This window comes from Manacus vitellinus, unplaced genomic scaffold (genome assembly GCF_001715985.3).
Source record: "Manacus vitellinus isolate BGI_N305 unplaced genomic scaffold, ASM171598v3 scaffold_4_pilon, whole genome shotgun sequence".
NCBI lineage: Eukaryota > Metazoa > Chordata > Aves > Passeriformes > Pipridae > Manacus > Manacus vitellinus.
The window spans coordinates 31,647,521-31,664,286 of NW_021940604.1; the positions used below are offsets into that span (position 1 = coordinate 31,647,521).

The 16,766-nt window shown below is 39.2% G+C and overlaps 1 protein-coding gene across 1 annotated transcript; it reads right to left on the reverse strand.

Annotated features, from left to right (window-relative positions):
* Nucleotides 1–15,386: 15,386 nt before the first annotated feature.
* PNRC1 (proline rich nuclear receptor coactivator 1) lies at nt 15,387–16,730 on the reverse strand. The gene has a single exon (XM_029962843.1). It carries the CDS (start codon nt 16,615–16,617, stop codon nt 16,192–16,194), a length of 426 nt encoding a protein of 141 aa, XP_029818703.1. The 5' UTR covers nt 16,618–16,730; the 3' UTR covers nt 15,387–16,191.
* Nucleotides 16,731–16,766: the final 36 nt, after the last annotated feature.

Below are 16,766 nucleotides of genomic sequence, written 5' to 3' on the forward strand. Positions count from 1 at the left end.
AACACCTTAGGACATCTTCCCAGGACATTCCTGCATGGGAGATAACAGTTGTCCTGGGGGGTGTTGGGAAGAAAAAACACGTGTTTGCAAAGAGACCAAAAGCCATTTTAAGACATGTTTAAACAACAGTTTTCCCATATAATGCAGGTTTAGGGCCACGGATTGCTTCCCTAAGTTTCAACAAGGCTGCTGAAGAGCAGAAGGAAGGTGGATATGAGCACTTCTGTTGAAAGCAGTGTTGTCCAGGATTCACCATCAGCAAAATATCAGACCCTTTTTGTTGTATTCCCTCCCTTCTCAGTCATACTCATCTCTAGTATATTACCTCAAGACCTGTGCTCAGTTGCATTAGGTGATTGAACGAGCTCTTGTGATTAGTAGTCTCAGTACATACAGCAGTGAGGTAGAGCAACGGAGTAGTAAAAATACATGTTAAACTGCAGGATACCACAGGGAATCTGGAAACTTCTGTGGGTTTTAAGTGTCAACAGATGGCACAGTGTGACCTACTTTGGAATAAATAAATAAAAAAAGAGAGGCTAAAGTTGCTCTGGCAAGAAGTGCCTGTGCTGGTACTGGGAAGCTGCGACAACTGCAGAGCACAGGGGACCGACATTGGGATGTCTTGAGGCTGCCAGATGACTTTGCAGCCCAGGCATCATTAGTATGTGTTGGCTGTTCTGTAGCTTACTCAATATGTGCTGGTAATATTAATCCGTGTTCCCTAGCAGCAGGTGCCTCTATCATAAGATTCTCTAGCCTGATTACTTTGCAAATTGGCAGGAAGTCCAAGGTTTGAATGACTTGAAAGAGTAAAATTAAATTTTGAACCTTAGCAATGTCTTCTCTAGAGTCAGGGTATTGATTCTACAGTATCACTTTTCACTTTTAATAGATAGTAAAGAAAAAGTGACTTCATTCTCCAAAGAAAAGAATACAGTCAAATACTTTCAATCAGCACCACAGGCAAAAGCAATTGTATTTTTTCCACTCTCCTCTTCTATTTGCTTTAAGGTATACTGCTAATTTTAATGGAAAAAACCTCAGAATTGTGTTATTTCTATAACATCAAGTGTCCTTACTCTGCTCACTAGATTTTTTGTAAATTCCACCTATCTTCACTATCATATCTGGCCTTTTCCAGAACTTCCTTTAAACTAAGAGCATATAGACCCTTCCAAAAGCATAAAGCAAAAATAAACTAGATAACATTTTATATTGTGAGACACAAAGTATGGACAGGTCAGATGCTTTACTGACCTCTGCTTGTGGAGTAACATGGATGTGAAACTCGTGGTTCCAGTATGTATTCACTTGGTTTCATGAATAGTTAATGCAAAATTTGCCACCTGGCAAACAGAATGGGTTATCTTAAGCCTGCTGAGCCCTTTGTTGTAGAACAATATAACCAATTAATTATCCAATATGGATCACTTAGTTTTTTCTCATCTTTTCAAATTATTACAATTTAAATCCGTATAAACATTCAGTTCCGTTTTGAATACAGTGTGTGTACTTGGCTGCCTGTGTGTAACATAAGGATATGCTTTACCATGAATCTGGGACAAATCCTCTCAAGGGACACTAGACTAAATAACCATTTGTTTTTAGACAACAGTTGAAGAATTAAAAGACTTTACACAAGATCCATTGTGATTTTTTTATCCTTCCTGCTCATTCTTAAACATTTTATACCTTTCAGCCCTTTAAACTCAACATACAGATAACAGGGACAGATTGATGTCAGAGCTTTCCCAAACCATTAACATTATGGAGCTATATTTAAGCTCTCTGACAGGGAGAATCCTGTATGATAGGAAAAGGTTGAAAGCATTCAGCCATCCAACCCTCTTCCAGGCTCCATTTCAGATGATCAGAATTGGCCCTGAGTAACCTGGTCTGACATTGTAGCTGCCCCTGCTGTGAGAAGGAGGTGAGACCAGAAGACTCCCAAGGTCCCTTTGAGTCTGAATTACCTTATGGCCAGGTATTGGGAACTTCTGCTTGCATTAGACTTTAATATGGGGAGCCTTAGCAAAGCAATTTTTCTGGAGTGCCAAAGGCACTTTCTAAACCTCCAAATGTGCAGATAGACCTGCAGCTCTCCCCACAGTGTAGGTATTCAGCTTACATGAGAAACATCTCAGATATCCCACCTTGGAACCACATACCTGCCTTGAAGGAGAAGAAATAATTTCCTCTAGTAACTCATTGGTATCCTCAAAATCTACATCTCACTTCCTGCAACAGCTGTGACATCTCTTTCTGCTCCTTTACTTAATACAAACCATCACCCATCACCACTGGAGTTCTCAGGGAGGCACACTGGCACTGCAGCCATGTCATGCCGTGCACAGACTTTTCCCATCAAGCAGGCACAAATCCTTGCTGTCCCTCCCATGGCAGCAGAACTGACGTCACCTCCTTTGCTGGGGAGGGTTAGAGACCATGAAGAGTTCACAAATAGAAGGCCTGCAGCACACAACATGTTTCTTCCTGCCTTGAAAGATTGCACAAACAGTCCTTTGCATGAGCGCATCACAGAGGTGATGGTGGAGGAACAACACACCCTTGTCACAGGGCAGATCTCGCCCTGGTCCATGGGGTGACCTGTCAGACGAGGGAAGACAGGGACCCTCAATATGAGAATCAGCAAGCTTCGTTTATTGATCATTGCTAACAGCTTAATATATGCTTTATAATTAGCTCATACATATTGCAAAAGCTAAGCTCATTATTGGCTCTGCTTAAATGTTGATCTCACTTCTTATGTTGACACAGGTGGTACTCAGTTGCTTTTGTTTTGCTAATCACAATGTCCTGTTTACCAGCCAGCTAACATGGTACAAGGGCACTCTAACCTGGCTATTTAAGATGTTCCCACGGCCTAGGCAAGCCGTGTTCTATAGCCAATTCCCTACAGTGACCACCATCTGTTACATTTGTCTCCTTAGTGCCCTTTGTGGAATGCACACTGTGTAGTGGGAATGAAAATGATGAAGGGGTATATAGAGTTTGTGGAGAAATTATTAATAACTTCATGGTTAATGTGCACACATGGATCTTTGGTAATGTCCTGGGCATGAAGACAAGTTCAGTACCTGCTTTATTTTGTTATGAATTGTCACATCACTAAGTCCACTCATTAACAAAAAATAGGCATTTGTGCAAGTGCCTGTAGAGTCAGGCCTTAGACCTATGGTGACATTTTCTGAGACTGATTGCATATGGAGTGCATGTTTGTACTTGCTTTCTCTCGGAAATATCTCTCCCAGCACTTCGAACATCCTCTCCTGGGTACCGCAGAAGCCCTGCTGTCTGATCCACACTTAGTTAAGCGGCCAGAGCAGGAGACCAATCTGGACACATGGTAGAGGTCCCAGAGCGAGGGGCACTTTATCTCAGTGTTATGAAGGATTAAATCATTAATGAAGCTTCATTTAGCTTCCTGGCTAAGATGTCCCTAAATCTTCATCTGTTACATATCTCCTTTACTTTTATCTCTTGCAGATTCTGTGCTTAGACAGGAATACTCAGTTTGTATGCAGAATGTATAAAAGTTCTTATGAAACTACTTTGAACAAAGCTCTAGATTCACAAAAATATGACCATATCTAATTTCTTTTGAGGAGATGGTAGGGGTAATATGATCTTTTAAAAGTTTTCTTGTATTTATTCTGCTGATATCATTCGACTCACAGCAATATTTCTTGTTCTTCACATGACTAGTTTTGTAACACAAAACCAGAGTTGTCAGAAATTTGAATGCAAAGAAACTGTTGTTAAATATGAAAAATGGTGTGCTGGTGTATGTAGATACGCGACCAAGCAATATATATGAACACAGTTTACAGAATTTAAAAGATAGCTCAAGGATGCATGCCAAAGATGTACTTTCTGCAATAAAAAATACTGTAGTTTTCCTGAAGAAATGCTGCAGTAATACTGTGTCAGGTTTGCCTATGAGAGTATAGATGACACTTTCACAGCTGAGATGTGAGAACTGAGATGACAGTCTCAGTTCCACTCCAGATCGCTTCCAAGATGCTGTGGATCAACCAGGTGATCGAGGACAAAGTCATAGTCTGAGTCATTATGAGGAAGGTCAAAGTATACAGAAAAATCAGGGTCCAACAAAGGTCCTCCAGTTCAGGAACAGGTCTCTCCACTGGCAAGAGAAAATTTGGCCTGACACAGTGATGCTACCAGACCTCCATTAAATCAGAATGACTGTTCATGTGAGGAAGCAGAGTTGAAGGGGAACTTCAGTTTCTGATGTTCTGAACCTAGATGATGTGTTCCTGTGACACTAAAGACACGTCATGAGGGCCTCCAGAACAGAGCTGAGGCTAAACTTTCAAGTCTTGCAAAACCTGTCTAAGGCTCTGCCAATTCCAAATGATAGCTAACTTGGCAAAAGGCTGGGCTGATTGAGTCTGAAATGTGATCCATGCTCTGAACTTCAATTAGCTTATTCAGGTTAGGTGAACAGTCAGGCTAATTTCATAGGGTATTGTTAAAAAGCTTAGGTTAATCAAAGTCAAAGGTGATGCACAGGTACACTAAACACAGTAATCATCTGGCATCTCATATAGAAATTCTATTTTAAAAGTCAAAATTAAGTAAAAACTGTATTTATGCATATAAGTTCATATTTTGCTGCAATTAAACCTTGCATGTATCTGAACATCACTTTTACATATTACTGAATGATGTCTTCACTATATTATAACTGTATTTTGAAAGTATGTTGCATTAGAAATCAAACATCTATATACTAGGAAAGAATTCATCCCAGTAGCAAATTTTATACTTAACCTCACCTTAGTTTTGACCAATTGGATAATTATTTTGGGAGAAAATAAGAAATGTTGTAATCTTCTTCAGTGGAAAGCATTAAAGGCATTTTGATAAGCTGTAGTATTTTTTGTTTTATTCTATGTAGAGGAGGATTTTCAGTTGTGATAATGTATGGCTTTTAGTTGAAATGTGTTGATCAAGATAGTGTTAGTTATACAGTGTGAGCATAGTCCAAGAATACAATTTAATTAGTTCTAACTTCATCTAGAGTGAGATGGTATACTACAAGAACTTGTTTTCAGCAATTAGGATGCTTTTAATAAAAAAGGGACTTTAAAAGGACTCATTCTTTTCCCTTAAATATTTTTGCCAACCTAATCATAGCTTTCATTATACCATACAGGTTGCCTGTACATTCCTGTAGCAGTGAATCTTTAATTTGTCACTTAATGGGCAAGCAGTCTATGGAATATATTGCTGAAAAATATCATTGAAGTTGAAATCCAGCAGGCCAGAAAAATATTGTAATTTATTTACATTTATGAATATCATAATTAACCAAATTAATTACAAATATTTTTTAAAAAGAAGAGTTTGGAGGAGAAATGGAAAAAGCATCATATTTTATACTACTCTGTAAGAACTTAGAGGAGATTTCTTTGGAAATAAATTGGAGATAGACCTGGTGCCTGTCTCTTCTATGCTGCGAGTAGGTTAGTACTGATGACACATACCAGCCTAGATAAACTAGTGAAAATTTGAGAAACAGAATTATTTATAATCTCCTCTGAACCTGTAGAAATAGTTGCCAGAAATGAACATGTTCCTTTCTGTTGGCTGACTGTGAAGTCAAAGCTGGGGTTAGACATAGGTGTCTAACTTTTAGGCCCTTGATTTATGACATTCTAAACTGTGCTTCCTATGATAAAAGCACAGGATAGAGAGCAACAGCATACAGTTTTACTCTTATTTATCGAAATTTCCTCCAAAGTTCATAAGTTCACCGTAGGAAATATGATTTTTCTATATTTTTAAAACCCCAGGGACCCAGTCATTAATATGTCATAAGTCTGTGTTTTACAAAAGACACTATTTTTAGAATATTTTGAACTATGTGCCAAAAGTTCACCAGATATCTTCTTTTAGAAATGAAGGTTTCCTGCTTAATCCACTCGTCCTAATCTCCAGCTGCCTTTTTGGTAAAACATAAACTGAAGAAAAATAAAAACATTAACTTCTTTTTTGTTTTCTTCTATTCTTTCTTGTTTGCTACCCTTTCATTGTTCTGATGCACCAGTACAACAATAATTCAAAAATATTTTTGCCTAATAAATTACTGCCTGATGTTCACTACAAATAAGTGTATTACACTGAGCCACAAATACAGATTGAGCTACTGATGGCTGTATTTTCCATCTGCAGAGCCTTCCCCCAAAGTGCCTGATGACATCACACAGATGATTCTGACTCATTGGCATCTCACAAGCCTCTGCCTAATGCAGGTATTAACAGGAGCAAATATTAGCAGTGGACATCAACTCAATGAAGCAGCAGAGTAAAGCAGATAGAGAATTTTGAAGGGTGGTTGAATCTGCATGTGACGTGATAAAAAATAAATACAGGGAAGGATTGATTTAATCTGTTTACATAACTGACTTAAAATTAACTTGCAATTAAGCCTTCACCAAGAATTACTCAGTGATTATACCCTTCAGCTGCCTAATACAAGTATGGGTTCTGGGCAAAGCTGTAATGAGGAGAGATGAGTTGCTGCTCCCCAAACGGGTCCTTTCGGGGCCACCCCTCTGAAATGCCAAAGCAAGCCACTAGAGGGAACTCAGCCTATTCCCTACGAGGCCTTGGCACTGGACTTTCCCTACTACTCACTCACTTGGACCTTTGAGCTATAAGCAGTGCATACCATACCTAAAATTATATGCATATGCTTTAAAGACCCCTGCCACAGTAACTCCATCTGTTAAAGCAAATATACCAGTGTTCTTCTGTATTGCACATGCACACGGCCGGTTTAACCTTTTACATTAGTGGCAATGTGTTTTTTTAACCTTTTATCTCTTAATTCTTTTCTTTCCTCATCATCTCTTTCTCTAAGTGGTGTCAGTGCTCTCTGGAAGTGAAACAAAAAGATCCTGAATGTGCTTCTGGTTAAGTGTGTGTGTGTAAATGAAGTTCCTTGCATTTCTAGCAAGAAAAGGATTTGGGAGGTTAAGGAAGGGTTGAGGCATGCTAGAGGTCCTTAAAAAGCAAGGTGGAGGGTCTGGCTGGAGCTGAGGAAGACAATATGAAGAAAGGTTTCTATGTCAGCAAAGAGTTCCTTCCTTTGGTCATCAGGTGCCAGCTTCCCGTTCCTTCTTCAGTATCTTAATGAAGCCCAGAGGGAAAGCACCGTCCTTCACAGTCCTAAGGGCTCCACCCACATAACCCTCTCAGTAATGTTAAAAGTGAGCAAAGCCCTTCCTAAGAAATTTGTGACTAAGCTGGCATTTGGATCAAGACTGCAAGACTTGATCAAGATAACTTTTACTTTCCCCCACATCTTCACATTGTGCCCCTACAGTATTTGAAAAGTAGGGTATGTTTTTGCTAAAAATGATGCAACATTCCACAAGAGTGGAAATAATCAGTTGTAACAGCAATACAGGTTAACTCTTCAGTGTTGCCATGGGGGGAAGGAATAAAAACAGACTGTCTTGCCTGTACAGAAGTTTCTGTTTCATCTCAAGGCTATTAAGGTATGGAAGTTGCCCTCTCACTGGTGCTATTTCTGATACTGTGAAGGGAAAACCCATTTTTGTTGGAAGGCTGCCTTCTCTAAACACTCTGAAATACACTGATGTTGCCATCAATGCTGGCACATTTCACAAGATTACAGAGGCTGGTGGCTGTGTGATCCAGGTGGGGGCTCATAAGAACTGGGGGTCCTTACCTGACCCCTTCATCCACCCCAACACTTCTAGAGACAAATTTCAATTAATATGTTGCTTGGTTATTCTTGTGTACCCAGCTATGGCTCTCCAGAGCTTCAACATTTAACCCAAACAGCATGTAGTCAGAACAATAAAGAAAAAAAAAGTCTTTAGAATTCACTATTGAAAAATAAAGAATGAAAATGAAGTCTTGAAAATAGGAGTTTAGTTCTGCACAGGCATAGTTCGTTGATCAGTTACCTATGTGGACAAAGTAATGGTACCTGCATTACCATTTTCTCTTTATGGAAGTTAACTTACATGCAGCAAGAAGTCAGTCATATGGCTGCTGTTGAATTCAGTCTTAATGGTTATAAATTTGAAATTCTACCCTTGACCAACATGGGAGAAGACTCTTCAGGTTCCATGTTAAAGCCTTTGGGGTATTTGTTTTCATTTATGCGGAGGAAATGTAGTTTCAGCACAAGAGCTCAAAGGACATTGGAAATAATTTTGAAATTAATGAAATGCATGTAGATCAATGTGTGACAAAAGAGCAGCAGAATAAGGTATTACAAGAGAATGATTTCCTTCAGGGCTATATTTTGGCATAAATGAGGACTATGAATGGGGACTATGGGGGAAGGCCAAAGAAATAGGTAGCACAGGTCAGGAGGAATGTAATAAAGAGATGTGGCACTGGATGCTGCAATTTTAGGGCTCAGGGTATGGGGAGTAAGTGAGCTGACACTTTTCTCCCACCTGTGCCTGGCTTTTAGATGCATCCATCTCCCCTGCCCTGTGTATGTATTGGGGGGTCTCTTGAAAGGGTATGAACCTTTCCCCTTGGAAGTCAGTTATAATAGCTGTCTTGGGAACTAAAAGATTATCTTACCAACATATGACAAAAGATATAGGTACATATTAAAGCACACAGAACCTTATCTGTGATCTACCTTATGGGAAGGTGGGTAGTAACTAACTAAACTGCCACATGGGTAAGTAAATTTAGGGAACCTAAAGGCAAGTCCCTTATCATTACACTGAGGAATGAGACTGAGAAGTGAAGAAAGGAAAATGACACAAATGGTACAAAGCATCATCCTGCAGATATGAACAGTCCTTGCAGGCTATGAACAGCATAAACAGTATGCTTGGTGCATATGCGGCCTGTATAACACTTTTGTTTCTTTTTGCCCTAAAATTTATGGAAGTGCTTTGAGGAAGGCACTTCCTAACTCTGCCACGGCACCTGAGGGAGAGCAGGCCTTGTATGTACTACTGAACCAATCTGGTACGTGGTAGTGAATTAAAAAAAGGATTATAAAAAATAAGACCCTCTAAAAGGAGCAGTGTAAACTCTTACCTTAAATTGCCTATGACACAAACAGGTCAGAAATGTATAACTAACCACTGAACTACCATTGAACACAAAGAAAGGCATCTTCCTACAAGCTGGAGGCTGAGGAGGACACAAGCAGCAAGCAGGCTGTACTTGTGACAGGCTCCCAAACAGCAGACCCAGCCTGGGAAATTAGACAAAAAGCCTTGGTTCATGAGTCTCAAAGCTGCAGACCATATTGTTGTCTTCCTGGCATGTCCTTCTGCCAGCAATCAGCCACAGTCAGACTTCTCAGACTTCCTGATCTCTGAGAAAACAATTCTTAAACTCTAACTGTTTGGGGTTTTGAGTGGTGTTTGACAGATAAGTTCTATGGTATCTGTGTGGGCCAGAACATCAGTCATTTCTAGTCCTCCAGGACATCAAGTGAGGTATGTTATGGTTATTGAGGCTTCACAGTTCAGTTCATACCTGCTTGACAGGAGAAACCTCAAGAGAATTACTGCAATCTTGAAAAATCTAGCTTTCCTTTAGAAAAAAATACTTACTGTCTCAGAGGAAGTGTACCCTGAACACAGTAGGTAAATGTGACATACTCAAATTGATTTTTCAGGTGAAAAAAACCTACATGTATGAACATTTGCAAGGAAGGGAGGGAAACTGAGAACCATGAAATACATTTAGGGGGAAATCCAAGAGAAAAGATACAGGTGCAGTGAAGAGTAAAGAAAACAGTTAGGGAAGGTGATAGGAAGACTTGAGGGGTTAAGAAGAACTGGCTGGCAGTAAAGAGAGACTGGGTCACTTGTAAACTTCACCTCCTGTTCTTCTGGAGGAAGATCCTCTCTTGGGAAAGACTGGGCCTCTATCTTACAAGATCTAATGAAAGCCTAAAGATAAAGCAAATGTAAACTCAAGGAACTATGAAAATACCATGTGTGTCCATGGCCCTCTCAGCCAGCTGCTGGCTGCAGCATGTTTGTACAGCAGAGGAGAGCAGCAGCTAACAAACAGAAACTGCTGACTTATCATCAGCCTCCCCACTGCTGGTCGTGGGGAGAGGACAGTGGTGTGTATAGATTATATATTGTATCAAAGGGTCCAAAAAAAGCGTAGAGAAAAAAATCATCTTTCATGTGCAAATTACTGAAACTACTGTGTAATAAAACTGCACACAACACAAAACCTAAATGCACCAGTCCTATCACACTACAAACATTTCAAAACAGAACACTGTATTAATTGCATTTTACATGCTACACAGCAGGACAAGGAAGACTTGCAGATCATGCAGCAACCACATGTACTAGCAAAGGCAAAATGTGGCTGGAGCTCCAGGCACTATGGTTCTCTTCCTGGGTGAGGGAACAGCCTGCCGAAGGATCTCAAGCAAGCTAGTTCACTTCTGCATGCCTGTTTTCCCAGCTGTAAAACATGAAGACTGCTAACACGCACATACATAGTTTATCTGGCTACTTCTAAAAACTCGTGGGAACCTGAGAGCAGTAAGTGCTCATACAGCAGTTTGTGACACCTGAAGCAGTGCGAGCCATTAAGAATGCTATGCCAAAGTGCAATTTCTAGTAATAAACAGTAGGTACTGATCAGTTGGAGGAAAAGTCAGTTGCAAGACCTGTCAGCTCACACTGTCAGTCCCCAGATGGTCCCAGACAAGAGCTGGAAGCAAATTGTGTTTCATCTTGTCATTAAAATCCCTTAAATTTCTTGAAGAAACTTCAGATACTTCAGGAGGTAATTTTTTCTTGCGGCATCTTTCCTTCCAACATAAACCCATGGAGACATCTATGCTGCTTCTCTCTATTAGTTGACCTTGTTTTTCAGGGTACTTTTTTCTACCTGTCTGGTCAATTTTTTTCTTTTTTGCTCCTAGTACAGGGCACAAAAAATAACAGCACTTTCTTTAATGTGTGCATACAAAGTACTTTTAAAATTTGGACAAAGTCTATCAATTTACTACTCCATTGATTCCTGCAATGACCTATCGATATTCTAGATATGACAACATGCAATTTCTGAATATTCTGATGCTAGGAATTAAATTCGCAAAAGCTTCATGCTATATACACATAAAAGCAAATTACACATCTCAAGTTATATTTTACTTTAAGTAAGGACACACCTTATTCTTTCTTGTGCAACGATGTCACCAGGCAGTAAAGAACGCAAGATTCAGGTGATGAGAGAAAACCAGAGAAAAGCCTGGTTCTGTATATTAAGCCCTTTATGGAATGTAGCTCCAGGTTTTGTTCCAGGGAATAAAAACCAAAGTAAATTGTATTTTCATGGCCTTTGCCATCACCACTTATAAGGACATTTGCAAATTAAAGTGTGCTGATGAAAGCACACTGCTTCATTAAAGAAGCAAATTACATCTTTAATAGAAACATCTACTCAAAACCTTATGCTTCATGACCTTAAGAATGGCAAAATGGCAATGATGATTACACCACTTCTTGAAATACATACAGCCACTTACTGAACCACACCTGAAGACTCAGCAACATCATATAAATACAAGAAAAATCCTTGATTCCCAAATACTTCCTCTTTCAGGTATAAATTAGAGAAATCACACCAGTTCACTGACCAGTGACAACCTACAAAGTAAGTACACATAACCAGTGAAATTCTCAAACTGAAGACAAGGGTTTATGTACCACTCGGATGAAGTGACTGCATCTGCCACACACTGTGTCTCTGAGCTAAGGTTAAACAAAAGTACCAAAGCAGCCTTCCAACTGAGTCAGGGCTTTGTAAGATCTAAAAGCCTCCTTTCTGGGAGCTGAACAAATGAGATTTTATTACCTCATGGGAAAAAATGTTAGAGAGGAATGCTGACTTCAACACAGGGGAAGAGGTACCTCTGCTAGGACATGTTTGTTGTACAAATTAATTCCTCAGGAAAATTTTTCAAATTCAGCGGAATTCTTGACCTTCCTGTCTTAGCTCTGATAACATTCTTCTATGCTCTCAAAGCAAAACAGAAAGTTCACAGCCTCAAAACTGCTGATAACACTCTGTTGCTCAACTTCAGTAGTTTGGTCCCTTTATTGGATAATGTATTTCTCCTTAATTTATGTGCCCTTCATCCATCTTTTCTAGTGAAACAGCTGCTAAATATTTATTTCTTTCTATTAAAAATTTTTAACACTGTGGTTACTGTTGAACAAGGTAGTATCAGTTTTTCATGGGAGACGTTAACATTTTACAACCTTTACCTCTTGCTTACCTCCTAGCCTCTTTTGGGTAAGAACCAGTCTATTCATAACATAAAACCATCTCAGAAATTAAAACAGAAAATATTTCCCCTTAAAAACTTCAGTCAGGCATATATTATGAAAAAATATTTAAAGGACGTGTTGTGAAATCAAAATTCAAAGAGCACAATAGATTGTAGAAGAAAATAAGGAATGTGTTTAATTGCATGGTGGTAGTGTCAAGACTTTCTATGCAGAAATAAAGGCAACCTTATTTCCAAAACCACAATGAAACACAATCTATAATCTTTGGGCTTCATATAACCTACAGGGCTTCATATTAAATCTCAAAACTGAATAAAGAAGAAAAAAAACTCTAATGTGTGGCAGGTATCAAATACTTTAAAATGCAAAAGCTTAAAAAACAGCCTCTGAAAAGAATTAAAAGAACTGTTTAAAATAATACGCCTTGGATATAATATTCATCAGATAAAATAAAATTAAATTTACAGCCTCATATGCAGATTGCTTAAGAATTCAGTATCGTTTCTGAAGAGATGCTGGTGTAACAGAGTTCAAATATACAGGATTTCTAGCTCCTGCTGCATTAAGAAACAGAAGCATTTTAGCTTAGTAGAGCACCAAGCCAGCCATTATTAATGAAGGTGTCTAATGGGCTGAGACTTAGCCATGCATGAAAACGCAACAACAGATACTTCAGCGCTCCACGAGAGCTAATTTTACAGGACCATCATCACATGACATTTAACTGTTTAAAAGTAAACTGGTAGTTAACTCGCACAGTTGATCCCTCTGCAGTTCTGCACAGCATTGCACTAAAGATTTTTATCAGAAAAGATTTTCATTACATAACCACAGTGCAGTATCTTTTGTTTCCTTACTGACCTCAGAAGATTTAATAAGCAGTTTATTTAATTCCTGTACAGCAGACGCACGACTAGCTGATAACATATCCCCTAATTTTGTTTGTTTTCTTCCTTAGAGGCTGCTCACTTCACAAGGCATTACATTACTTTGCAAAGAAGTCCTCCAAATATGACACTGATGTTTTGCTGTCATTTACTGGCTCTAAACTCAAACAATACGTTCATGTAATACGATGCTTCATCTTCAGGGAACTGGACTGAGAAATCTGTTGAAGTGAAGGAAACCTTGAAAGTGAAAATCCCTGTAAGATGATACTGTAGAAAGACAAAAGTGGGGAAGTGACAAATTAAGTGCAGAATATGGTCCTAAGAGATGGTGACATCCTGGTTTTTCAGGTGATCATGTTGAAGTGTGTATTGCACATAGGTCTAGTTTTACAAACCAGCCCATTGTGCAGGAAGGGACTCAACGCAAAGATCTCAGGAAGACAGAAGCATAAAGTGCCCCAAACCTTCTGCTGGCTGACCACAGGACCAGCAATACTGACAGCGAAGTATGTTAAGTAAGCTTTGGTTTTTTTCCCATTGTTAGGAAAGACCAGATGGAACATTGTCATCTTACCCTTTATGGTGCAACGAGGTATGGGAATTTTTAAATTTTCAAGACTTCAGAAGTCTCATCCAGCAGCTTTAAAAGAATTGACTGAGGAGCTGAGAATTATCAGCACTTAACATTGAACAAATTCTGTAATCTTTAGGGATGCATTGGTAAAACAGGGCAGAAACAAAGAGGTTGGTAAATTTTACACAGGGTCAGAGTCAGCATTAAAAGTACAGAATTTCACACCAGCTCCAAGGGGCAGAAGAGAGGCTGATGGTAATGAGACAACAATCAGGGCGAAAAAGGACACCTCCTTTTAAATAACACCAACTCACGTGTCTGATGGAAACTCACTCTTGTCAAACTAGTTAGCAAGATGACTAACCAAAACTAACCATTGCCTAAAGCTATGGGGAATTACTATGGCATTTTCCTTTGCACTTGGGTGACACTCAGGCAAAAAAAAAAAAAAAAGGGGGAAAAAAAAGAGTGTAACAGCAGATCAATAGAGCATATACCAAATATAGTAAACTGGGACTTACAGTCCTTACAGTCTACTTGAGTCATCCTCAGTGAGATTCCACTGGAATTTTTCTTTGGCCAAATACTGTTTACTTAAAAAAAAAAAAGAAAAAAAAAGAGAAGTGGTTTTGTTCATTTTTAGAAAATAAGCTAGGGTACACTAAATTATAGAGTATTTAGATTAGGCAAGAAACTGAGCTGTTGGGGCCACACATTTACCTCAAGTACATTAATATAGGTCTATTTTGCAAGACAGTGAACCTCCAAGTCTTTGGGCTGTAACAAATTTTACATGAACTCTTAAGTGTAGAACATGTAAACAGCCTAACAGCATTATAATAAAAATTCTGCAATTATATAATCAATTTCTACAAACAGGTCAAGAACCCCTCCCTTACTTCCATTAGCTTTTGACCGGCCTTGTTTCAGGGCTGTGTTAGTGGACACTGCCAATCCCCACACACGGGACGCAGCGATGCTGTGTCTCGGCAGCTGCAGCGCACGTGGCACAAACACGGCCGATGTTACTTAACGGGTACCTCTGAAAACACCATCCACGCTGCGGGGCCACCTCAGCTGCGACCCGAGCTGGCGTTTCCTTCCTGTGCACTGTTCTTATGGACTAGAGCAGAGAGGTTTTTTTCCAGTGGATCCAAAACCTTAAAATGCTCTTCTCTTACGTAAATTTCACACATTTCCTAAATTTGTTAATCTTTTTTAAACACTAGATTAGTAACTGCAAATCTATGTTATCTTCTCATCACATCAGTAAATCGGAGGAACGTCTTTTCCAGCACAGCTATCAAGAAGAGACAAATCTGGTAAAAAATACAAAGTTTAACTTGCCCCATCTGTACCTTTTTGTCACTGCTACCATTCACTACTAGTTTAATAACTACTTACTATGAAAATATTTAAGGAGCATTACAGGATGAATTTGCATGTGTGATTGCCCAACTTCCTTGAAATATGAATTTGTATCAAACAAAAAGAATGTAAAACGACTTATCACAAAGGAAAAATTTTTTTTTTAAACATAAGGAATTCTTACTGAGCTATTGAATTTCTTAATTGAGGCTGAGACAGTTAAAAGCTGAGAAAAACGATGTATTTCTATTGATGCACTAGAAAGCAATCAGATAATTAACAGACACACACACACACACAGAGTCACAAAAGAAAACCAAGACATGCTTAAGGGGAGGCCAAATTATTTTATTTAATTTTTTAGTGACCAATTAGATTTTTGGCAGAAAGCTCTGCTCTTTCCTTCTTTATTTTTTTTTTGCCTTTTTTTTTTTTTTTTTTTAAAGAAATCAGCAGTGCTCAAATCAATGGGTTGGAATTTTACTCAAATTCCAATTAATTTTGAAAACAAACAGATGAACAGAATTCCAGATAGTTTCCAGAGCAGAGAGCAAAACTTCACATTTGTATGAAAATTACATGTTTTTACTTAATTGGGAGACAGAATGTAAAACTATTGTCAGTAGTGCACGAATAAAACATTCACATTTGATCTGGAACCTTAAAATCAGAAAGCTGTACTCTCCTTCCAAAATTTTCATTACCTTGTGCAAAGCAAGTCAAGTCTTCATGTGTCAAACACACACGTAAAATTGTCCATATTTTATATACAAGACATCTACCAATCAGGCAGTGCAAAATACATCCTTTCATAACAAAACTAAAATGTACCTCTCAAAGTATGAACAAGAATATACACATAATACATGATGTACACTATTTACACAACCATAAAAAATATAATACAAGGAATTTTTTTATGTGTTTATAAGACTTGACAGTCTTTTGCAATTTTTGTTGCAACAAGGCATGTTTTAAGTTTCCTGGATGGAGTTTTCTTTGCCAATTACTCAAGAGATCTTAGGAACTATGCTTGAACTTTTAGGAGAGTTTTCAAATGGACTGCCATCAACTCCCTGTTTTGGTCAGAAGGTTCAGCTGTGCCACCCACCCAGTGGCTGGGAGGCTTTGGAAGGACGCTGGGAGATGGTGGGTCACTGAACTTTGCCCCAGCGTAATTCTCTTTTTGGTTCGCTTCGTTTAGGGCAATAGGTTTCTTGGACTTGGCGTTTCTGAAGTTCTCTGTGTTTTTAAGTGGCTTTTTCTCCTGCTTCTGAATTATTTCCGTCGACACAGAATCCTGCCAAAAGTTCTCTATCTTTTTCGCCGAGGCGATCTTCGTCAGCGGCGCATTACACTTACTCTTCTTGCTGTTAATCTTTGGTTGTTCACACAGGTGTAAGCCGTGAACGGGCTGGCCGTAGGGGACGGCCGCCTTCTCTGTCTTTCCCATCTTGTTCTTTAAAAACTGCGCAAACAAAGAAGAGTCACGTCAACGACGACCCTTCTTCTCCGCGATCCCTCATCGGCCCAGACACGGAGCGAGGCGCCGGGGGCCGCCTCAAGCAGGGGAGAGGGTATCGAGCCGCCCCCTCCCCGCCA

Coding starts and splice junctions, on each gene's coding strand:
- PNRC1 (XM_029962843.1), bottom strand. CDS start 16,617: ATGGGAAAGACAGAGAAGGCGGCCGTCCCCTACGGCCAGCCCGTTCAC.